Here is a 25,711-nt window from a genome sequence, read left to right as displayed (position 1 = left end):
AGACGCAAAGTGTATTTCAGGGTCAGACCAGAGAAGTGAGAGCAACATGTGACTGTGTGCGTCTGCGAGCTCATGATAGCGTGCATGTGTGTCTCTCAAGGCGGACATGTGTGTTAGCCCGTGTCTGTCAAGATAAGTTAAGATGATTTTGACGTTTTTGATGTGGAGTCAGATAATCTGACACACCGCTTCCTACTTCCTGTTTGAAGGCAGACATGTGGAAGAGGAAGTGAGCGATCAGACGCTCATTCAGACGCTGCTTCTTATCAGGTTTCAGAGTGGTTGAAGCCACATAGTGAGAGTCTAGAGTAATCTCCCACAAAGTGTATCACATAGATACACATAGACATGCAGGTATGTGTAGGCTGATAGACAAACAACCACATAAAACAGATTAAAAACATGTGCAGGCTGGCACGCTGAGGTGAAAAACACACACACACAGAGACCATCCTGCAGCGAGGAAGCTAGCAGGCCACGTGCGGTGTGAGCTCATGCTGGTGTTTCACACCTCCTGTGGTTTTCAGGAGAAATAAGAGAGATAGAAACGGCAGAAAGAGAACAACAACTTCACCTCGGCAGACTCTCATAACCACAAACACCAGCTCAGACCTGCTTTAAGGACCAGCTACAGTCTCTGATAAAGTCCTGCTAATTATTCTGTCAGTTTCTTGGGTGGCCCCTCCAGTAAAACATTTTAAACCCACTTGCTTTCAGCCATGTTCCCTGCTTGTTCCTAACTGGTGCCATTGTGGTGAATAATTGAATTACATGGCAAACACGGAGACACCGCACGCTCACTGAGCATGTCAAATGTTCGCACATCACATCAGCTAATCCCCCCGGAGTTCCTGCCGAAGCATTAAAACCCTGATTCTTCTTCAAACCCTTTATTATTCATAACAATCTTGCATAACATTGTGGGAGCGGGGACGTCACAGGCGTGCGTTCTAAAAATATCACAAACAATCAATAATGCAGGAGTGAAGAGGCAGCGCTAAAATGCGGTTCTGCTTCATCACGGCTGTTGGCTGCATGCGGCCTCAGCGGGTTTCAAAGAGTCCTTGATCAGGTTCACCCTGCCCCACAAAGGCCTCTTTGTATTTTTGTTGTTATATAACTCATTTAAGTTTCAGTTTTCATGTTTCATCAGTGAGTTTGTGTCAGGAAGCTAACTTTTTCAGGAATATTTGGTTTGTCTGAACTTTTAGGTCTCCACTGTTTTGTTACTTCCCTCTAAACTTGAGGTGTTACACTGTGTTTAGGGGATATTTTACGTACAATTTTTATCCGACAAGCAGAAAAAGTAAAAAAGAATTGCTCACAGGGTTTAAAAAATATCCTAACAATATAGCCAGGAGCCCACTTGGACATTTAAAATGTTTTATTTGTGTCAAACTGAACCAAGATAAGGGATTGAAAAGACAGTTTAATCAGATAAAGGTCCGTACAAAGGTGATCCAAAGAGAGGTATCCAAATCATCAGGCAAAAGGCAAAAAACAAAAAAGGTCAGATCACTAGGCGTACTTTACACGTGGGAATGCTGGAACGTAGTCACAGAGGAACAAGACGAACTGTAACAGAAGGAGGGAAACACAGGGGCTAAATACTCCGGGTGAGAGGAGACAATTAGACAAAGGTTAAACACATTAGAGCGGGACAGGAAGTGAAGGATCTGAAACGAACACAAGGTGACTATCAAAATAAAACAGGAAGCACAACACATGACACATGAGGGTAACAGAAGGGAGACGTGACAATTTGCTGTAATCACTCCTCCTGTTCTCGCTGGCCATCGAGAGATCCATTCCCAAGTCGGTGCTAATTCTTGCTTAGTTTAAAAATACATCCCAAAGTTTAGCTGAGTGAGACCAATTAGGTTTGAATTTCACAGTTTCTTTCTTTGTGTTACTATACTTTCATTGCAGCTCAGCAAAGGAAGTCCGTGCTGCAAAACAAAGAGGGGGAATTCCAAACTAAAAACAGTCTACAGTGAAAGAGATCAATTTAATGTTAGTCAGACTGCTGAAGCCTCTTTAGCTGCAGAGAAACTGTGGAGTGTATTGTTGCACAGAACATGCTGGATTTTGTTCATTATTTCCTTAGAGGTGCATTAGGAGCTGTTTCATGTTCATGTTCATCTTAAAATTGTTTTAAGACACTGACAAAAGTGTGAACTTAACCTTTAAGAACATTCTTAAAGGGGGGTATTCTGCTAATTTCAAGCTTCATATTTCACTCCTGTGGAGTAGCAGTTAAAAACTCTTCATGTTTCTCACCCTGGTGCTCTGTGCAGGCCCTCATACAGCCTCTGCCTGAAACGACTCAGTCAGCTCTGTCCCTTTAAGAAACCCCGCCCCTACAAGCCCGCTTTCTTCTGATTGGCCAGCTCTCTTGTGGCGTCACAAAGTGCAGCGTGTAGGAAAAAACTGTGTGAGACCTGGCGTTCACAGCAACCTGCCGACTGAGCTCAGAAGCCTGGGAATTACTGGGAATTACAACAACATCCTATGAAAGTAAGGTTATTTGGAGTCAGGGCTACAAACTGCAAGATGCTGCTTTTGCTCCCCCAAAAAAGTTTTCATTCTCATGACCTTTGACCCCACATAATCTGATTCCCATTATGTAAGTCCAAACAACTGGCACAGCTGTGGTGATTTCGTTCGCTCTCATGTTGCCTTTTTACTGTCGCTATATTTCATGAGAGTAGCTCGCTATGTTAGCAGATGCCGAGCTCTGATTGGTCGACTGTTTCTCCAGCTGGTGAAAAATGGGCACAACACCAGGCCTATTTGAACTGTTAAACAAATGGACTGTAACCAAGCTGATTATATCTGGCATTTCATCAGTTATAGAAGGTAGATGACATGATGAAGCCAGTTTTATTTTAAAATCCTGGTGTAAAACTAAGGTGAGACTTTCTCACAACCAGCTTGACATGAGAAAAACATCCTGTGGTTTCTAGCACTTTCTGTATTTGTCATGAAACGGTCGCAGTTGCAGCCTTCCCCTGCTGTGGTTAACAGGTTTGTTCTGTGTTTGATGACATGGAGTAGTGAAAACCACAGGCCTTTCACCCTCACTTGTTTCCTCTTTGTTTGTTTCCTGTTGTAAAGCGCAAATATTTCTGAGGTTCTCGGTATGGAAATCTTCGGCCAAGCTGAAGCAGATATATTTTGTCTTGTTCGGCTCCACAACACTTCATGCTGCCAAAGACAGGCTCCGGTGTCCAAGTCTTTATCTAAGTCTGCTTATGCTAGCTAAGGAGACAGCATTGTTGCTCTTTAGCTTTTAAGGGTGTTATAGTGCCTGTTTATGGCAGTGTTGTTTTTTTGAAGGATGAAAAAGTGAAACATAAAAAGTTGTCCAAACAGGTTTGAAGTTTATTGGAATCTAGCCCCGATTGAAAACACCTCATTCCAGCACTTTGCACAGCAAAGACTGACTGTGTTTAACCTCAAAATACAGTGGCTGTTGTTATAAACCTCAAACAGGATATTAATAACAACAGCCTGAGGTGAGCTTGTACTATAACTGCCGCTCCCTGGCTTTGCTCATCTCTAATTACAGTAGCATGGTGACTAGAAGACCGTTAGCATTGAGGAGCTAACAGTTGTCCCAATGATCCTTGAGAAAGATAAGCGCTTGACGGTTGAAGCCACACAAATATTTTTTTTGATTCATTAAACTTGTGTTATTTTCAATTAGATTTTAGCTAGCTCAAGACAAAGGTAGTTTAGCATTATCTTTAAAAGTTTAGCTTTAAAAGTAGAGCTAGCTGTTCATTAGCTTAGTTTAGCATCAAGAGTGAACAATAAGATACATAGCTTGGTATGCTTTAGCTAACTCCCTAAAAGCCCAAACATATTTCATTGTTTTAAAGGAAATTAAATCAAATTGAATTTAAAGAAGGAGTAGAGAGGTTTAGGACTGGGTCGAGCTAGCTCCCCCTTCTTACAGTCTATGCTAAGCTCATGCTAGGCTAGGACCTCCTTGCCCTGGCTTCATACTTGGCGTAGGCCTTTAGATATAAGGCTGGTATTGATCTTCTCTTCTAGTTGTGATACGACGGCAGATACACAAAATATTCAGCAAAATATTTTACAACACCTTCCGAGGAGCCTTTAGAGGCCGTGTTTTCAGAGCCAATTCTCATGTCTGTGTTTTGTTTTGTCCGACCCCCAGTCCAAAATCCTTCCATGCATTCATTTTCTGTGCTCAGCTGAGCAAAACTGTGTAACTACATTCCTGTAGGCGCCTGGGACAAATAATTGACTGTCTCATTTGATTTAAAATCAGTTCCATTGATAAGGCTTGATTGTTCACCACAGTCTTTCTGACCTGTCCATCTCCGCTTCTCGTCGTTGTTTTGAGGATCTTCTTCTCTCAGTCTGTCCCTTCAGATGACTCAGTGACTCTGTGCGCAGCAGTTCATTAAACCTGGTCTCTGCTCACTTCACACATTTAATACGACACTGATCCAGTTCCAGAGAAAGACAGAGGGAACGCTAACATTGTGTTTGTCTTGTTGCTCTGAGGTATTTGAGTTTGCTATAATAAACTCAGCAGGGTTCTATTACATTTCTATTAGAGAAACAAAATAAGTAACTTTACAAAGGATGGCAGCGCTCAGCTGGTTGCATAAGTGTTCTCTTAATTCAACACTTGTGGGCCACCGCAGCAACACCACCACTGTCAAATAAAAACGCCTGTGCAGAGTTACTCCAGTGAGGCTGCGAGTGAGAGTGATAAAACACATTTAGTGCACTCCTGTTCCACATTAAGACGTACAGATGTTTTTGATCAGGAGGAAACTAACGTGTTCTTTATGTGTGTGTGTGTGTGTGTGTGTGTGTGTGTGTGTGTGTGTGTAGGCGGGCACGGTGAGGGACTCCATGGCCAAGTCACTGTACAGCGCTCTGTTTGACTGGATTGTGTTCAGGACCAACCATGCGCTGTTAAACAACAAGGACCTGGAGGACACTTCAAAGGTAGGAAAGAAACACACACACGCTGAGAAGCCCACAAACACACCGACAATATGTGTCTCAGGGTGCATTCGTATAAGCTCATCAGACTGCCTTAAGAACACATTAAAAATAGGTTTAAAATAAACTTCTCAATGCAGTGAGCCACCTAATATCCTTCTTATCTTTGCACCAGTCATGCAGGATGTATGGATTGACGTGCCAGCAACCAACCCCAGTAGCTAATTTCCAGCCAAATCAGTTTCCAGTGGGTTGTTTGGTTAGATGCTTGAGTTACCACAGTGGGCGAGTGATTAGCGGGCGGCTCATTTCCCACATGTGGCCTCTGAGTCACCAGCTCCGGCTTGTAATTTCCTCGATCAGTTAATTTGGACGAGGATAAAGCCTCCCCTGCTGTCTCAGTAGTCTTCATTTTGACCTTTACCCTCGAAAAGTTTGAAGGAAATCATTTACTCCACAGAAAAATGGGATTTATCAATCGCTAGAGATTAATTTAAATAGTGTAATTGTGTATTGTGTCAGAGTCCTGTGGTGTGTGTGGCGTTTCCATCCATCCATTCTCTATACCGCTTATCCTGTTCAGGGAGCTGGAGCCTATCCTAGCTGTCATTGGGAGTTAAAACCAAAAACTTTTACATTTGAAAGTGTATTTTTCAGCTGTTTAAGAGTCCACTATCTCGTTTGAATTGGTGCGCAATGAATCTCTGGATGGGTTGGGCCGCGAAGGATGCACCTGATGGATCCTTTGTGGCCGCGTTTTTGTTGGCCGCATCTGAAGGAGCCCTCGAATTGGGACAGCCTTCAACGCACCGCTGTGACGCAATGGCCTTTAAATATGTCCTCCGAAGGATATAGCTATAGAGACATAGACGGACTTTATAAAAACAGACAATCTTTCTCTCGCTCACACTCGCAGGCAATTTGAGAGTCACCAGTGAACCTAACGAGCATGACTTCGGACTGTGGGAGGAAGCCGGAGTACCCGGAGGGAACCCACATATGCACGGGGAGAACATGCTCGCATTTTTGTTTAGAGTAACAGAACTGGAAAACTTAGTCCACCTGAATAAAACCTATTACTGTCACTAAGTTGTTGCATTGCATCATGGGTAACCTGTTATTACATAGGTGCATTGTACAGACCTTTTTAACATATTGACAGCAGGAAAAAACATGCGTGTGTGTAATGATTTTAATAAGGGCTGCACACCCTTTAGCTTTACTTTAAGGCACAGTGCCTCAGGTTGAGCTGGTTGATTGACAAGGCTGACTGATGCACTGTAATGGGACAGAGCCCTCGTTAAAGGTGTTCATTATACCTGTGCCATTTCTACTAAACCAAAACACTACAGTTACAGTAATTTCCTCTTACTTCTACACACAGTCAGTCAGTCTGAATTTATCGTCCCTTTCTTCTTTGTGTCCTCATTTGTCTGACTCATGCTCCCATCCTGCTGCTGCCTGTCTGTCAGCCTGTCTGTCTGCCTGTCTGTCTGCCTGTCTGTCAGCCTATCTGTCTGTTAGTCAAGACTGTATTGCCGCCTTTTTTCCCTGGCTTCATCCACTCCCAGAGGAGGGGAGCGGTGTGATATGAAAATTCACATTCCAGTGTGTGTGTGTGTGTGTGTGTGTGTGTGTGTGTGTGTGTGTGTACTGTATATACAAATGTGTGTTGGAGTGGCAGCTGGCATGTCATACCCTTTGGGGGCATCTGAGGGATCAGAAAACAGATCATTCTGTGTGTCTGTGTGTGTGTGTGTTTGCGCACGTGTGTGCGTCTGTGTGTATGTATTGGTGTGTGTGGCAGGAACATTGGGGCAGATGGCATCAAGTTCCCCTCAGCTCAGTTTACCCCCTGTGGTCCTGTGTGTGTGTGTGTGTGTGTGTGTGCTTCCCTTGGCACTGACATCATCTCTGTGTGTTAGCGCTCCCTCGGTACCCTCAGGGGGTCGATGAGGTTGCACTTTCTGTCAAGGTCATTGTTCTTAAGTACAGATAACAGTATATATGAGCAGCGCGAGCTCGTGTATGTTTCCTTGCCAGATTAGAATAAAAAATAAGAACGGCTCTTCAGAGAGAAATAAAACTCTGCTGGATGAGATTAAATTAAATTGGAAACAGCTTTTACAGTCCATTTCATAATTAAAGGCCTTCAGTGAGAGAACGCCTCCTTCAGATGGTGCATTTTAATGATTTATGAAAACATGAATCTTACGTGACACCCAGGGGGCATCGGGGTCGCTGTAGCTGGAGAGGAAAATAAATGCAGTGAACACATCTCTAAATAAAGATGGTAAACAATCATACATTTTTACTGAGTGTTGCTAGAGGATGTTTTTTTTCCAATAACTGACTATAAGGGGGGAATTCACTAAAGGATTACGCTGCTTTTGACACAGTTGAATGCACCCCTACAGAGCAAAAACTCTATGCAAACAGTCTGTGCAAATTTGGCCCCTTTCTATGCAAATAAGCCTCGTGGCAAAAAGCACCTAATTCACCAACACCTGTGCTAACAGCACCATGCGGGCGCGTTTGCCCTTTAATATCATTTGTGCAATTTGCTTTATGAATCGGACCTTGAGACGGAGTAGATAACGGGTGTAAATGATGCGCAATTTATGGAGCTATCAGCGGCCGCAATTCACTCTTAATGAGTGAATTCCCCTTAATGTTTAAAATATAGAAAGAAAATGAGCTGTCTGTCTTTTTCTGTCAGATTCTGTCCATCGGAGTCCTGGACATCTTCGGCTTTGAGGACTACGAGAACAACAGCTTCGAGCAGTTCTGCATCAACTTCGCCAACGAGCGGCTTCAGCACTACTTCAACAAACACATCTTCAAACTAGAGCAGGTACAGTGCTGTTATTATCTTCTCCTCTCTGCATTATTTTGTTACCATCCACAATGACTATTGTGTAGCCGCTGACAAAACGTCACTGCGTATTGTGTTTTCCTGCCACTGTGACGATGCTGACTGCGCCCAAACATTCATACGTCCGTCTGGGTTTACACTCTGGCGTCACATTATTGTGTCTGCTACACATTCCTCTAAAACCGCCTTTCTGCTTTTGTTTGATTCAACTGATGGAGGGAAGAATGGGCCTCCCTCACTGACTCTGCAGTTTTCCTTCATACGTCAAACTTGTTAAAAAATGGATGACTTCCTGTCCAGCTGAGAACTCTGAGTGAGGTTTAACACGCTGAGAGAAAAGAGATGCGATGCTCTTGTAACACTGTCCTTTTTGATGTTTTTCTGTACTTATTGGGTATTTAATCTGATCTGTAGCATTTCCCACATGTTAACACACTTTTAGTAAAGACTGAAGACAGGATTCAACCTTGCTCAAGTTTTAACTGGAGAAAAATTGTGGAACGTTGAAATCAGTAAAATTCAATGATAGTGATTAAAATTTAGAAAAAGATGGGATGCTGTGAGGAAGAGCTCGACCGGAAGTTTTCTGAGGCTACATTTTTCTCTCGCCAGAAAACAAAGTACAACCAGTGAAAATACATTGGAGGAATACTTGGTAATGTGCTTGGTTTCTTGTTGAGAGTTAGCCCGTCATGGTAAATATGAAGCGGAGGCCAACAGCCGGTTAGCTTAGCTTAGCAAAAGGACATGAAACAGGTAAAAACAGCAAGCCTGACTGAGCCCAAAATCTTCCAACCAACTCCTAAAGCAGATGAACAGATCATAGTTTCTTACTTTTACATGTTTAATTGTAGAATCCAGAAGCTTTTCAACAGAAAATAGGAACACGGCTCTTTTACTGCTTTTGTTTTTGCTGTAAACGGCTTCTCTTCTTTTACATTTTGCACCTCAGTGTGCCTGCCTTATTTGCATGCAGCTGATTTAACTGTGATCTCTACATTTAACAAAATGCCATCTGACAATTACTACCTGTAAATTAAGTTCCAGCCCTGAACACGTAGCTGTGTGTATCTGTGAGTCTCCACACTTATCCTCATGATTTATGGTTATACGTATTTGCATGGAAAAACGAAAGTCTAGCCTTATGGCAAAATGGTAACAAGCGTGAATGCAAGCTTTAAGGTGAAGTGCTGTTGTTTTGCCTTCAGTCAAATTCAGAGCTTGGCTGTAAATTCCTCTCACCATGTGGACAACACTTTGTACTAAACAAGCCTTTAATCTGTAGCTCAGAGGCTAACAACATAACATCGTCAAACCTTTCACTAATGCAAGCATCCAGTCTTTGCAACATGAATATTCCCCTGTACAATATGATTGCTGGATATCCACGTCCTCCCCGACAGTACAGTACAAGCAGCTGTAATTATGCAGCTAATTTAAGCTAGCACGAGTCCATTAAGCTAAAGGTCAGAGGAAAAGTGCTGAATGACCAGAACACGCTGACAGTCTGGGTTAGAGTGCAGCAGTCAGACAGAGCTGCGTTAGCTGCGTTAGCTGCTAGCTGACCGCTAAATGCTGCTAATACACTGCAACAATTTTTAAAGCTAATTGTTCTTTTTTTTCTGGTCTAATTTCATCTCTGTTATCACTCCCTCTAACTTCTGCTATCCCTCTGTCTTCCACACAGAAATGAGCTGCTATTGTACCACTAATCCCCAACCAGCTGTATTATGCATTCATTAGACTCATTTATTCAGATACAGACTGCCAAACCTCTTAATATTCAGCGTGCATGTTTCATTTGTTTCCAAATCATATCCATAGAACAAGCGAGGGAGCAGAGAGAGGGAGAGAATAAAGAGAGAGGGATGCTTTCTCGGGGAGATAATGAGTCCCAATCAGTTGGAGTCTGTCACAGGAGCTGTCAGCTCTCATCTCAGTCGTCCTGAACCCTGATTGGCTATGGCAACTAAGCAGGCGGGCCCATCGCTGAAGGGAGGAGAAAAAAGAGCAGTGTTTCAGTAAACGAGTGCAATAATGTCCCTTCAGCCTCGATGAAGATCACACACCGCCGCTGCACTAATGGTTCTGTTATCTGTTTTTGACAGTTAGCCCTCAGGCCCTACACACACACACACACACACACACACACACACACACACACACACACACACACACACACACACCAGCAGCAGCAGCAGCAGGATGTAACATGTACTAACAAACCAGTTGTGTTACTGTCAATTAAAAATTGACATTTAGCTCTGACAGCACTCTGAAGCTGTCTTTTTTAATCTAGGTTCTCTGCTGCTGGATGAAGCTGGTGGACATGCAAGGACAAAGATAAAAGTAGCTGCCGTCAAAGCTAAACAATTAAAATAATCCTTAAAAATAAATATATTTATATGTAAATATAGTATTTGCTTTGGTTCTCAGGCTAGCACTAATACCCATGACAAAATACAGAAGGACGTTTCCATCAGCTACAAGTATACTCTGTGTTTAGCAGACGTTAGCATGCCAACACATTATCACTAATATTCCCATCAGTGTGTTTACATTGTTAAAGTGACCTTACCATTAAGCTAGCACGGCCGTAGATCTTTACACTGTGTCTCAGTTCTGATTCTAAAGGTAGTACAATGTCATGGAGTACAATAAGTGCTAATTCGCATAGTGCATGAACTTTCACAGGCTAGTGTTGTCGATTTTCTTTATTTATCTGTGAGGAACTTCCCTTGTGTGAAAGCATCGACGCATACACAACATGTAACCAGGCAGACAACAAACAGTAGTTCTTCTTCTTTTTGACTTAAGGTGAATTTCAACAGGGCGGAGCATTATTGCATTTGACTGTGACTGAGGGTCAACAAAATATGTACTGGTATGTTTGTTCATTTGACATCAGAATAAATATGAACATGCCGGAGCTTCAACTTGCCTTGCTTGTGGAAATTACTTCGCCACTATGTAGCCAAGATGGCAACCATTAGGGGGCAGGTAGTGTCCAGCATTCCACACTGAACTTTTTGACTATAATGAGAACCCAACCAGGTCCTCCTCGGCCCAATCCCAATCTCAATACTCTTTGAAGGGCGTTCCCGGTGTGTGTGAGGAATCTGATGTGGACGTTTAAACGCCAAATTACGGACTTTCCGTGAGTTCACATATCTCCAGGCTTTCCTGACTTACCCAGAGTTCATAGCGAACGATGACGGTGACAGGAACCGCAAATACATTTATCTGTAAGTGACAACAGTTAAATATTCGCACATGATTAACAATCACTTTCTGACTTCTGATCTAAAATGTAAACACTGTAAGACACACAATTACATGCTGGAGCTCGGCTTTTTTTCTTGTTCAATTTAATGGCGCATCTCGTTTCCAGGCAACGTGTGTCCCATTCCTGATTTATATACAGTTCTCAAACCCTCACGCTCTCACGCACTGCACGCCTGACGTCATTAAAGTCCATGAGGGTTCAGTGCTTAGGCTTTAGAGTGGAGATTGGGATTGGGCCGTCGTGCAATGGATTTTGCCTAAATTGTGTGTGTGAGTACAATAATGCGCTCAAAACAGGAAGTGACAATTCGTTGGAGCAGGAACTGAGTGTGCTCGGCTTAATAACATACGCACAAAAAACGTTCCTTTTCGTTCTTAAATGGTAAAACATCACGCTCAAAGCATCTGTTCAACCGGAAAAATAAAACATTACCTGATTAAATCAGGTAATAGTATATAAAGTGTTTTTTTGTCACCAATAGCTGCCAATTGTACTTTTAACACCACTGCAAAGGGTTAAATTAAGTTTGTTTGTTCTGTGACGGCAGGTGCTCCTTGATGGCTATCTCTGTTAAGACTGAACCTTTCGCGTGAACGTTTGTTTCCGTGTTATGTTCAGCTAATACGTGTCAAAGTGCTGCTGAGACGTTGCCCTCACAGGACGGGGCCCGATACTGTTCCTGCAGAGTTCACGTTTATTATCCTTTAATCACCGGGGTCCTCCGAACCTTTGCCTCTGTGCCTCTCCTGAGTTTATTTGACAGGACAACAGTTAGTGGAGGTGCCGCTGAGCTCCGGGCCCCCTCTGAGGCCGGTTGGTAGAGCTTCCTAATCGAGAGTCTGCTGATTTGTGTTTGTTTGAATAAAGTTGTGCAGTTCAGGCCACAGGTCCCGTCTGCCCTCAGATTGACGTCACAAGGAGAGAGGGCTCTCCGCACCTCAGCTGTTGTGATGTATGGAGACTTAAACTGCTGCCACTCACTTTCCTGCCTTACATAACCATCAGCATTAAATTTAGTTGGAGATTCTTTTAAAGATGTGCTAACTAACTGTAAAGATAAAAAATTACTTAAAAAATATGTCTTTCAATAAACTTTGCTGCTGATTTTGCTCCTACTGATTTAAAAGATGAATAAATAATCCAATATCAAGTTTTTGTCCATTTAAAACCGCGACAAAGTGCTGATCAACTTCAGGCTCGCGCATCACAGATGTTCTCCTATGATAAGCAAGGTCCGCTTTGCTAATCTTGCAGGCGATCCGTCTCTTTGCAGCGTTGAGGCTGAAATGCTCCCAGACTAAAGAAGATTTAGGACGTCATTTTGCCATGTTCTGTTTAGCGACTGTTCACGGTCGCTGTTTAGCCTTTGCAACTCTCAGCAGAGAAAGTAAGGATGCAGGATGTCTCACCCCTCAGCAAACTCCGCTCCGGAAAACGATGTTACGTCCGTGCACATGATGAAAAACTCACAGGATGACTTTGACTAATTAGCGACAAATAGAACTAATTTGTCATCGATTTTTGCCGACTAATTGTTGCACCTTGACCATCAGTGGTGTACTCAGGGGAGGGGCAGGGGGAGCAATCCACACCCTCCACCCCCTGGTGTCCCCTTGCCTGAACAAAACACAACGAAAGTGCCCTCATGGATGCCCCTGTTCATGATAAAGAATGACAAAGTGCCCTGTGGGTGTCTTTCCAGTTGATAAATGATACATGTTGGAAAATTAGTTGGCCTGCACACATTCCTATTTGTGAGACAAAGTGCCCTAATGGGATGTCCATATAGCTAAAACTTTCTGCACGCTGGTGCCCCTTTTTTGTTTTGCCCCTGCCCCTCAAACGGCCTGAGTACGCCACGGCCTACCACGCACACATTTGTTGTTGTTGCTTTGATTAGCACAAACCAGCGGGAGAAAACAGCAATTGCAGAGAGCAGGTTTGCAGCTGAAAGGATAATTGAAATGTGTGTTGTGGAAAAGAAGCAGAATAATTGGCCCTTCTTCATCTTTCTCATGTTTAATGTCTACAAATATCACACAAGCAAGCAGCCCAAGTTGACCAATCATAGTTATTTTGGCCCCATGTGGTCGGGCTCTCTTCAGCCTCATAGACAATATAATTCATTAGCACAAAACTATAACTCCAGCTTGTCAATCTAGATGAAGCCCAAACGATTGAAATTGTAGCGTTGCTTTCTCTGCATCCGTGTTTCCGATTGTGAAAGCTGAATTTTCCATCAGGGGGATTTTCCTCCTTTCTTCTCCTCGGTGCTTCACTTCCCTCCAGCCAATCAGCTCGTCTTATCAGCAGTGTGTGTTTACATTCGAAAAACGGCAGCCAAAGTTAATAGAACCACACAACCTCAGCTTGATGCAAGAGGGCGTGTGAATGTGTAAGTGTGTGTGTGAGAGAGAGAGACTGTCGGTGTATCAAAGTATGAAAACACCTGACAGCCTCCACCTTAGGCAAACAGGGTGTTTAACTGGAGAGATATGCTGACAGAGTAAAGACATAAATAACATGCGGGACAGGTTTACCTTCATCTGATAGAAGATCAGAGTCCTGCTACTGCAAAGACAGTAAAAGAGAAGTTACTGCCAGGGGTTTATCTAAAGCGGCGATTCCCAACGTGTGAGCCGCAGCCCCCTGGTGGCCGTTAAAGGTACTGCAGTTGGACAGCGATGCCAGCCTTCCCCTTCATTTCATTAATCATCATACCTTTAAAGGTAATGACTCAAAGATCTGGAAAGTAGAGTTAACATTTTAATGCATTCGGTTTTCCGTGCCCTATGTCCTCACTCCCATCATTCCTTGGCGTCAGCCTTTATGAGTCACGCTGGTCGACAGTCGCTCGTCTTCCTCTCTTCACCACAGCAAGCCCAAACCCTCTCACCGAGCATGTTTAATGACAGCACGGCGAGCGTGTCTTCCTTACTTACCCGTCAGTTCTCTCCCTGCGCTTTTAAAACCACCACAAGTTGCTCGAGCTCCCACGATTGCTCCGCTGCTCCTCCCGTCCGCGCCGTAAAAACACTCTGCTGTCATAACCAGAGAGACGCGCTCAGGGGGAGGGAGAGATGTAAGAAATAGAGAGATAACAGGAGACATTAGCGGCCTCCCTCACTGCTCACTCAATGCTGGAAAACTGTGTTAGCCTGCAGAGAGCAGACACAGCGAGGGCTAATAGGTGCAGGGAAAGCCACAAGTCATGACCAACCTCATCGACCACAGCAGAGCAGCCTGCTTTCTGCAGCGCAGCGGGAGGTTTCAGGGCTGTTATTGCTCGCAGATTGGTTTGAAGTGAGCTTTTCTACAGCGTCTATTTTATGTCCTAGTTTCTGTAATGTCTCTCTGTTTGAAGTGGAACACTAAAGGGACACTTCACTTAATATATTTCAGCATGTTATGTGAATTCAACCTACAAATATAACTTTAACTTCCCTCCATTGTACTAGTGGAGCATCGGAGATATTAGACACTGGATTTGATGACCATAATACAGAGTTTAGAGAGGTTGAGTCATGAGTTAAATCTGTTCAGTCCACTGACTGTACAAAAATGTTGCCAAAATCCCCCCTGGAGCGGGCGCTGCCATCTTGCGCATTTAGAGCCAGAGTCTGTGCAGTAGAGATCTGCTTGTGGAGCCGCGGTATTGACGTCCCACGTTTAACTTTTTTAAAAAACAGCAAAGATTCCTCATGGTGGCGTATTTAACAGCAGAGCAGCTCCTTGTGTTGGTCTGAACCTTAGAGTGTATAAAACAGATGGACGACATGACAGCTCCCTGAAAGTGAAGCCAAACCCTCTCTATCGCCCCCTGCTGACTGGCTGCAGTATAGGCCATAAAGCCCGCCTCCTCCATGATAGCAGATGGGACATGAGTCAAACTATAAAATCAAAATACACATCAAATACATTTTTCTCAAACATGGTTTCTGTCATTATAGTTAGTTCTTATCATGCTCATTTACGTCCAAGTGTTTTCTGACAAGTTTACATTTAATTAGTTATTTGATGCAGTAAAAAGGGGGTGTGGCCTAATGATTGATAGCTATGTAGACAAATACGGCTCCTGCAGCCGATCTGTTCCGGAACTCTGGCTCCAAATGACGTCATTATCGCAAGATGGCAGCGCCCGTCACAGGGGCTATTTTAGCATCAATTTCGTACAATGAGAGCAGATGGAGACGTCCATCTTTATATACAGTCATTAGTCTGAAGCAGACGTTCACGGATATGGAAACTTCAATGACTGCAGTGTTACCTCCTCTCGTCGTTCCTCCTCTGCTTTGCTAATCCGGAACAGGTCGGCTGCAGGAGCTGGATTTGTAAACAGAGCTGTCAATCATGAGGCCACACCCCCTTTTGACAGCATCAAATAACTAATTAAATGAAAATGTGTTGGAATAATAAACACTTGGACGTAAATCAGCATGATAGGAACTAACTATCATGACAGAAACCATGTTTGAGAAAAACGTATCTGCCGTGTATTTTGATTTTATAGTTTGACTCATGTCCCATCTGTTAACATGGAGGAGGCGGGCTTTATGACCTGTACTTCAGCCAGTCAGCAGGAGGCGATAGAGAGGCTTTGGCTTCACTTTTAGGGAGCTGTCATGTCGGCCATGGTTCAGACAAGGACTGTGACTAACAACTGTTTTCATTATCAATTACTCTACAGTCAAATACCCACTCCAGAAGTCAAAGACAGTATGTTAACTCTCATGTGGGAAAAAGGGAAGCATCAAATCTTCGTTTCTTTCCTGGATATTAAACAACACCTTACTTCTGCTGAGGTCAAAGGTCATATAAAGATGTGAAGCAGCTGTTTTTATGTGCTGGTTCTCAGTGATGAAACTCTGCCCACAGTCACTCAACCATCCTGGCATTTCCTCGAACTATAACTGAAGCATTTTCTCTGCGTGCTTCACACACTGAGTCACCGCTCTGTCGTCCTCTCTCTGCTGGCCCGAGCTGTTTACCTTAAAGTGTGTGTGTAATGAAACGGCTGACGAGCGTGTGTGTGTGTGTGTGTGTGTGTGTGTTTATCTCTTTATCTGTGTGTCTGCATCTTATTGTCTCCCTGCCTTTCTGAGTCAACACATGTTCACGAGCCCCACACAGACACAACAAGGTTCAGCAGATGAACCGAGTCAGTGATCGGCCTGCGCTTCGGCTTGATGAGATTTAAACTAAAACACACGCATGCAACATTTTACTCTTTTTATGCCTCTGTTTACATTCAGCCTGATCCGGTGCGACCTCCGAACGAAGCCACACACGCCACATGTTGTGAATGCCTCGTCAGTGATTCAGCAGCCTAAAAACAGAAGAGATAGCAGACGTGTCCAAATATCCTCCAGTGCTGCTTTGAATACTCGTCTGTAGTAATTAGAGGACATGTATCTCTCTGATTGTCACATTTTCTCCTTCATTACCACAATGAAAGTTCAGTCAGACAGCTCATGTTTGTGATAGTTTGAAATGTTTATCGCAGCAGCAGAACACAGCTTGTGTTTGGCGTCTTGGCTCCGACCTCATCACTCCTCGCAGATTTAGTTTACACGCAGATATTTGAGGAGTGACGAGATCATATCTTAAACTCTAGTCGGAGCCTGCAGGTGGATGCTGGGGCGGTGGTGGAACACTCTCATCATAGATTTAACCATTTATTGCCAAATGGAAAAGCAGTTCTGCTTGGCGCTGATGGCTCCACTCTTAAGTTGCTCCCTATGTTAGCCGAGCAGCATGCTACGGCTTCACAGGGAGCTTAATGCAAACCCCCCCCTTGGGGTATACAGAGTGGGCAGAAGGCTTCAGACTAGACAGGAGAGGGCTGGGGGCGTGTGTGCAGCGCGTAGCAGGGATGAGTGAGAAGGAAGTTGCCGCCTTGTTGTGAGAAGCAGCTGTGATTGGTGCGTTAGGGATTAGAAATGATGATGCAATCAGCAGGCTCGCAGCTGATTACAGCTGGGGCCGACTTCTGTGTCTAACGCGAAGCTTCATTTTGTAGCAGAAAGACCTTAAGGACGGCGATGCAGCTCGGTTTCTTCATCTAACACTTTGGTGCACAGCAAGATACCTTGCCGAACTGTGGACAGATTGCCAAGACATTTGGTGTTGATATCTGTTGAAGATTTCTTCACCGTACTGAGCTTTATTCTGCTGTTGTTGTATTTTAAGATTAAAATACTCCTGTTCAAAGTTTCAGAGAAGAGAAAGCGTCTTAAATCCACTTGTAATATATGTTTTTTTCTGGAGTTTAACCTCATATTTCGTGTGTTTTGTCTCTTTTCTTCCTCCTGTTATCCTGCTGTGTTTTGAAGAGTGACATATAAACGTATCCATGATGGCGTTGGAAATCCAAACTTCTTGGTTGGTTTTAAATGAGTTAAATTTATGAGCAGATTCAAGGCTGAGACTCTTTGTTTCCTCTGACCCTTTGACCTTTCGCTCCAGCTCCACCGTCAGCGCTGAATTCCCTTTAAACTTACATCAGACTAAAAGCCCGTGAAATGAACGGAGCACATTTATGTTCCTCAGAGGAGCAATTTGTCAACATTAAGCACAAGATATGACATAATCTAATAAGCACTTTAAGCACACTCGTGCTTCTAAGAGGGAAGACATTTGTTCCTGAATGACTTCACTGCTTCTCATGCAGCTGTTGGCACAGAGTAACAAAAATAGCTGCGTTGCTTTAACAATCTTGACTGATCCACCTGATGAAGCGCGCTCCTTCTCCTCTTTTCTTTTCTCTTTTCATGCAAACTTGCAGAAGGATTGTAACTGGTGCTTGTCACTGGTTCCTCCCTCAGGGGTTTTAAGGAGACATGGGTCATATATCTCAGGCGTCATTGCCCTCTGGGGGCACATAGACGTTAAGTGTGGTTTTACTGAAGAGCAACAAGCTGCCGGACGTTGTGAGGAGTTAGTGCAGTGGTTTAAATAAATGCTCAGACTTTTTGTTTTTTCTGCAACTCTCTTGGTCAGTTTGATAGTAGGTTTATTTCACCTTGACCCCCAAGTGATGAAAACAGTAAGGAAAAGACGCCTTTTACTCTGAAGCAATCGTAAAGGAACCATCATGCGTAGCTTCTCAGTGTCAAACTAAAGACTTCCTGACAGGTGTTGACTCAGTCTTTTTCAGCTGAAGGTCAAAAAACAGTCAATAATGTCAACAAAACGCTGTAACAGCTGTGACAGAAAGCCATTTGCTCTGGAAGTGTTACTTGACCTGAAGTCTTTGTTTCCCCTGCAGGAGGAGTACAGGGCGGAGGGCATCACGTGGCACAACATCGACTACATCGACAACAGCGGCTGCATCAACCTCATCAGCAAGAAACCCACCGCGCTGTTCCACCTGCTGGACGAGGAGTGCAAGTATGTCGCCTGCTCAAGTACAGATGATGCTTTAACTACGTAAAAAGGTGTCATCTGGCGGAGGCCAGGGAGCTCATTAAACTACACTTCCTTAATCTAGGACGCCCGCCTCCGATGTCATGTCTCGTTCAAAATCGTCAGGTTTGAAATGTAGACTGCAGACCTTAAGAGTTTTTAGATGATCCAACGGTATATTCTCAACGGTAGTATTTCCCTCCAGAGTCTCTCACTGGGCCGTTCCTTTCAGAGGGAGGGGCGCAATGCATGCTGGGTGTTGTAGGAATGTAGAATGGGCGAAAGCACGAGCTGTTTGTACAACTTTCTCCACAGCTCTGGCGCCAATTTCAAATATTATTGCTTCGATCGATTACAGAGAACACCAGATTTGACTGACAGCGGCTTTTTCCAGGAGCGAACTGCTCCTTTAAGTGTGATGTCTGTGAGAATTACAAAAAGTAACTTAAAATACACTTCCTGTGTACCACCGTTAGGGTTTGGGCATGTTAGGTGCCTCTGATGACTTATTGACCTCACCTGAATAATGTGGAAATCAAGACATATTTGATTGTAGCATGCTTTGTCGACCTTCTGATCACCCTGCACAAACCTGCCTTTCACACACCTGTTGAATCAGAGAGACAAACTGCTCCCTGTGCAGGTCGTTAGCTTAATTAATACCAACTCTGGGACTTTAACATGAGCTTAACTGACGCATTGAGACGTGTTTATTCCTCCCGTTACCGTCTCAGGATCACGATCGAATATGTCTCTGCGGCGTTGTTGTGCAGCGCTCTCCTCCCGCAGGTCGGCACTCCTCCATTAATCACACCCAGCGCTGCCCCGCCCCCCTCGCGTAAAAACACATCAGGCTGCACGCACACGGCCGTATTCATCAATGTGAGCCGCCGTCTTACATGCCACTTAGCGTAGCTGCTTCATCTGGATCTAATAACACCTGGAGTGTGTATATTTGCATGTGTATGTACATTATATAGACACTGTGCATGTGTATGTGAAGAGAGGGGGACCACTTCGGGAGAATAAGGGTCAAAGGGGAATCTCTAAAGAAAAAACGAGGGAGGGGACAGGCTCTCTCAGGGGGTTTGTGCTGCCACAGGACGGGGCTTCATGCTAAATGATTACACAGAGAGAAAGAAGGACGCTTAGAGATCCCATCATTCACAGTTAGCCGAGAGCCGCGGGGCCACGGGGCCTCTGGAGAAGTGGATTAGGTTACGGCAGGATAGGGGGGGCGAGCGTGGGGGTTCATTTCTACTGTAACTGCATCAAGCTTTAAGACCCCTGGGGATATACTTCAGCCAGGAGTGTGTCAGAGTTGTACAGAGAAACAGGCCTACAGGGATGTCGATCCGGCCACCTGAGGTTAGCGGTGAATGGGTGAAATGTCCGTGAAGCAAAGGTGAAAACAAGAAGGAAGAATGTGAGAGAAGAGCCGCTGTAACTTTCGGTGAATTTGAGCCGTGACATTAACTTTGTGACAGTTTTAATCCCTGAAGGAGAGAGGGAGGGAATTTGAGACACTGTATATTTTCCTTCGATTTCCAGCTGCTGCAGTGGCAGCGCTTTGTAGTTCATAAAAAAGAAGTTGTTTTTTTAGCGTTTTGTTTTAGTGTGAAGAGATGAAAAGCATTCCTGCAGAGACGCAAACGGCGGAGGATTTCTTAGAGTCTTTTATGTTCTAGTGTTTTTTGATTTATTTATTTCAGACTCTTAAATGTAATTCTCAAACTCCCCATGATGTGTGTCGCTCCTAGTTTCCCTCAGGCTTCCAATCAGACCTTGCTGGACAAGTTCAAGCGTCAGCATGAAGGAAACAGCTACATCGAGTTCCCTGCTGTCATGGAGCCCGCCTTCATCATCAGACACTACGCTGGGAAAGTCAAGTACGGAGTCAAGGTGAGATGCGTGCTCTGCTGTGTGCATCAGTTAAGTGGGATAGTTTGACATCTTGTACCTGTACTGTCAGAAATGATGTTTGTAATGATGGTTAGATGATAAGATCCTGCAGTATTATGAGAATGAATAATAATGACATGAAATAATGAAAGTTATGAGCTGATGCTTCACAAGTAACATGATCGGAGCATGTTGAGTCTGTTAGTCTCGTCTGTGCAGCGTTCTGCTCTTTCAGTTGAGTACTTTTTTATGCACGAGTAAAAAGAATCAAATCTTAAATATAAGAAATTTGCTTTGGGATCTAAACCAACTGATCTGTAAAACACGGAAAACACAGCGACTCATAAATGAATTATGCATAAGATCTAAAATGAATACGGATATTGAGCAGACTGATTAATAAATAGACAAACTAAAAACAGGATCGGTCTTGATAATGCTCGTAAAAGACATCATGCATGGGACAAAGCTTTAGCAACTTGGATCAGATTTGGACACATATTTGGGGAGCACTACGCTGGGCTCTGGATGTCCAAACTGCATCGTCTGTAAATCAGAATCAGAAATACTTTATTTATCCCCGGGGGGAAATTCGGGATGAATGACTTTGCAGCGAGCATCTGCAAATTTTAGTCTTTCTCACACAATCACAGATGCTGTCTCAGCAGCTCCTTTTTAACCTTTTCAAAGCTGCAGTGCAATGCTGTTAATACGGATGTGTTTCATGTCAGACTGTTAGAGAGGAATCAAAACAAAGTGTCAAACACTGAATCCCCAAATGAACTTAAAGTTAAAGGAACGGTTTGTTTTGTAAACCATGACTGGATCTGGATGAAAAGTCCTTAATAGAAAGTTAAACACAACTGTTCTGTCTGTGTGCCTAAAGGTTAAAATCAGCTTCTTTCTTGAAACTCTGCTCTGCAGCTCTGCAGCGGACCTTCTTGTTGCTCCTACGACATATTTCTTCAGCTAAATCAAATTCTCTGTTCGCCTCCCAGCTGAGCTCTGATAAGAAGCACATGTGCTGGCCCGGGCCGAGCGTATTGTTGTTTGACCGTGTGGTATAAATCTGTGACAGTTGGTTATTGTGGACGTGGAAAAGGAAGCCAAAGAAGTGTTTGGTGTGAATTTTGCAGCGAGAGACACAGCTGTGAAATGTGTGTGACGTCGGCTCTGCAGTGAACAGCTGACTCGTATCATACGGAGAGAAATGATGAAGGGTTTATAGTTCATGGCTCTGTTATCTTAACACAGCCTCACTCATTATATTTCATTTTTTGCAGGAGTACTGAGTGTGCTGTTGCAAGTTTTTCTGCAGCTTTGGATGATGTTTGTTTTACCATTTAAGATTCACAAATGTTGCTTTTATGCCCCGTTTGAAACCTGGGGGTTAAAGGAATAATTTGCTAATTTGCAACATACACTAAATATGCTTAAGTGACATGACAAGATTTATTGATACCACTCTCATTTAGCCTAGCTTAGCATAAAGCCTGGAATCAGAGGGGACCAGCTAGCCTGGGTCCGTTCTAAATCTTCCTAGCAGCACCTCTAAAGTTCACAATACGTACTTCTTGGTTTAGTCTGGATGAAAACTCACCAAATGTTGCTTCACCTATCTAATAAATAGTCCCCCTCCCAATAGAAACCACAGCATATAATGTTTACATTTATTTTTTGTACAAATGTAGGTGTTAAATGTTGCGACATGACTTTAGAGGTGCTGGTAAGTACTGTTTGTAACCTGTGGAGATCCAGGCTAACTGTTTGCCTCTGTTTCCAGCCTTTATGCTAAGCTAAGCTAACTGGGTGCTGACAGCTGCATCAATGTTCTCGTCTAGTTTTATAGAGAGTTTCTTGTTTTCTGTGGGAGTTTCAAAGAAAGGGTTAAAACTGTTTTTGTCTACGTGTGATACAAACTCACACTCTTCTGGCTGCCCGTGTGTCTCTCCTTCATTCAGGACTTCAGGGAGAAGAACACGGACCACATGCGTCCCGACATCGTGGCTTTGCTCAAGAGCAGCAAGAACGCCTTCATCTGCGGCCTGATGGGAATCGACCCCGTGGCCACTTTCCGCTGGGCCGTGCTGCGAGCCTACTTCAGGGCCCTGGTGGCTTTCAGGGAGGCCGGCCGCAGACACACCCACAAAAAAACAGGTGAGGAAAAAGCGGCAGCAGCATTTAAATGTTCTGGAAACCAACAGTTTCATTCAGCTTCTTACTGTAGAATCCACATTACAGTTAATATTATCTCCCAAAGTTAGAGTAGTTTCAATTATAATCATATATGTGTCTTTGTGCTCTTCTCCCTGGCTTAAAATGGGCGGGGCTCTTTTAAAAACAGCTGACGTCATGTTCCTCTCAGCACCAATCAGGATGCAGCAACATCAGAATGTGGTGACAGTTGGTGGGTTGCTTAGTAACAGCCGATCTGTTAGAATCAGACCCACGCAGTCCTGACGACTCAGATTAGCATAACTATTAAATGTCTAACAAATAATATGTAAAGATGTTTTTTTGATGATTGTTGACAAGTTTAAGAGTATTCTTTGTTACAGAAAGTATAACAAATGTCACAGTCCAACATACAGAGAGAAAATACAGCTTTACCTGTCACAAAACACCAAACTAGCCTTCTGTAGATACATGTACAAATATTATACATTTTTTGTTTTAAATAAGTTAGTTAGTTTGATGATGAAAAAAGCCCAACATCTGTCCTCTGCTTTTTCCCAAATGTAATATCTTTAGATTTGGACGTGTTGGTTACATAAAACAAGCAATTTAACATGATTAAAAAATAAACTTGAGCCCAAAATACACATTTTTTTTCCTCCTGCAATTTTTCAGAAACAGGATAAACTTGAAAGGCTGCAGCGGGCAACAGCAATTCTTCCATAAAAACTTTCTACACAATTGTTATTATCATATGCTAGGGATGCACGATATTATTGGCACATTATCGGATATTGGCCAACACGGCGATACCCACCGATATAATTAACCGTATAAAATAATGGGCTTCTGCATACTTGATTAAATGCCTAACCTCAGCGCGAAGAAAACCTGCGCGGCGCGGCGCAATGACGTCACGTTTGTCTACCTGCAGCATGAGAGAGTTAGAAGCCAAAATGTCCGCGGTGTGGAAGTTTTTCAAAGTGTCCGAAATAGATAGCAAAACTGCTCTTTGCAATGACTGCTCAGCTTCGGTGATGCGAGGAGGAGCCAAGGCAAAGTCTTTCAACACTACAAACTTGATTAACCATCTCAAGACCCGTCACCCCGACCGTTGTAACAAATGTGATAAGAGTATCACCATTATACTGCACGCTAATTCCAATACAGAAGAGAGTTGATAATCTCTGCAATTAGGTGTGCGGTAAAAAAATATCGGTATCGGTAATCGGCTTAATGAGTTGTAAAATATCGGCATATCGGATATGGGTAAAAAATCTAATATCGTGCATCCCTATCATATGCTAATAAACGGTCTTTACTTCTTCACTCAACACTCAAACACATATGTGTTCAGGATTTCAATTAATAACCGTAAACAAAGAGCAGAGTGTCTTTCGGGAGGTGATTCACACTTCTGTTGTTGACGATTCAGGAGGAGGAGGAGGGAGAAGTTTTGATCTTCCTCTGCAGACTTGTGGGAGGAAAGTTACGGTGAAGAGAGTTTTGAAAATGTCCCGACTGACTTATCTCAGAGGAGTTCATGTCTTTGTTCTTCCACTTGAAGAATTCTCTCTCTAATTCTTATCTGCTTCCTTGTACAGTTCTCTGCTGATTCTCTTCTTCTGCTTGTTAATTCACCTCCTCAGCGTTCTCTCCTTTCCATCACCTCTCATTTATTTTCTCCATTTATTGTCTTTTTTCATTCATTTTTTCCTGATGACATTCTAAACTGTAGAAGCTTTATTGTAAAACACTGAGTCTCATGTCTGGGCTCCGTCTGTGTGTGTTTCAGGGAACGATGCAGCCGTCCCCTGCGCGGTCGTCAAAACTGTCGACAGCTTCAGTTTCCTTCATCACCCGGTTCACCAGAGGAGCCTGGAGATCCTGCAAAGATGCAAAGATGAGAAATACAGTAAGAAACCCCGAATGCCTCAGGACGCTCGGCCATGTTGGAAAGATGGAGCCTTTTCTTTTGTTTGTTTCTGATTCTTATTTTTTGTCTATTTGCTTTAAACACGGGTTAAATGGGCTTAAAAATCCAGTTTTTTCAAGTTCTTCTGTTTCCTGTTTTTATTATCCAAAGAGGGGCACCAAAAAGACTCATGTAAATCAAAGTAATTGGTGACAGTGCAGGTTTTTTGTGCTGCAAAATAAACACATGATTATAGTCCTATCAGCGTCTTTGGAAGGGTAATTAAATGTCCTTACTGGATTAAATTTGCAGTCATGAGGCACGTTAAAACCTTTTGTCTGTTTTTAACAGCGCTTATAAATATCATTTTCAGTAGATTAATATATATTAAGTGAAACGCCTCCCTCAGCCCTGCAGTGTGTGAAAGGCGCTCCCTGTTAATGGGTTCATATAAAGGCAGGATTCTGTCGATAAAGCTCTGTTGAATTGAGGTGAGCTGAAGCGAGAAGAGCCCCCGTTTCCCCTTTTTTTTTAAACCCGTCTCTGACCTCGACCCAATCAGAAAAATCAATTCCAGCCTGCGCTGAAGAAGTGCTCCGTGGTCAGGTGGAGGATAATAGGTGGCGAGTGATTTTCAGCCTCAGTGAGCTGCTTTTATTACAGCTGTTAATAAGACATGGAAATCAGATCTGCGGGTCATTGTGAGCTCCGGTCAGATTGAGTCCCAGCAGCAGCAGAGCTCACAGCCCGACGCGATCCCACGCATGAGCGATCGCGCAAATGAATCCGTGTCCATGTGGACCTGCAGGCTCTGATGACACCCGCAGAGTCTCTGCTCGTCCTTCATCACACGTTTAGCTCCCGATGCGTGCGAGCTTGTTTGTACATGTGTGGCTTAATGAACATCAGAGTGTGTGTGTATGCACGTCACGTGTCGTCACGCTTTAAAGCAGCTCCTTGCTTTCATGCATATAACTCCAGAGGGATTTAACAGCTGCCACACTGAAATCAATTTCCATGAAATGTCTGAGTGAATTCCCCAAAGAGAGTTTCTGTGTTAAAGGGAAACTCCAACGATTTTACACATTAACACGAGCATGCTAGTCACGGTGGGTCATTCTCGCCCTGGGTTTGGAAGCTTTAATCAAAACGCCTTTGTTACAAA

The 25,711-nt window shown here is 43.5% G+C and overlaps 1 protein-coding gene across 1 annotated transcript in view; it reads left to right on the top strand.

Moving 5' to 3' along the window:
• LOC138612460 (unconventional myosin-IXAa-like) overlaps positions 1 to 25,711 on the top strand; it is a 128,085-nt gene that overhangs the window by 71,328 nt on the left and 31,046 nt on the right. The window contains exons 9-14 of the mRNA XM_069685716.1: positions 4,876 to 4,992; positions 7,709 to 7,843; positions 18,418 to 18,539; positions 20,315 to 20,456; positions 22,418 to 22,613; positions 24,427 to 24,546. Coding sequence (XP_069541817.1) covers positions 4,876 to 4,992; positions 7,709 to 7,843; positions 18,418 to 18,539; positions 20,315 to 20,456; positions 22,418 to 22,613; positions 24,427 to 24,546 — 832 coding nt within the window. The remainder of the gene's footprint in view (positions 1 to 4,875; positions 4,993 to 7,708; positions 7,844 to 18,417; positions 18,540 to 20,314; positions 20,457 to 22,417; positions 22,614 to 24,426; positions 24,547 to 25,711) is intronic.

The sequence above is a fragment of the Semicossyphus pulcher genome, unplaced genomic scaffold (assembly GCF_022749685.1).
Source record: "Semicossyphus pulcher isolate SPU_LCO1_2020_fin unplaced genomic scaffold, fSemPul1.0.p SCAF_8, whole genome shotgun sequence".
Classification (NCBI taxonomy): domain Eukaryota; kingdom Metazoa; phylum Chordata; class Actinopteri; order Labriformes; family Labridae; genus Semicossyphus; species Semicossyphus pulcher.
The sequence above is the reverse complement of the archived record's forward strand: the minus strand, read 5'-3'. Positions and strand labels throughout refer to the sequence as shown.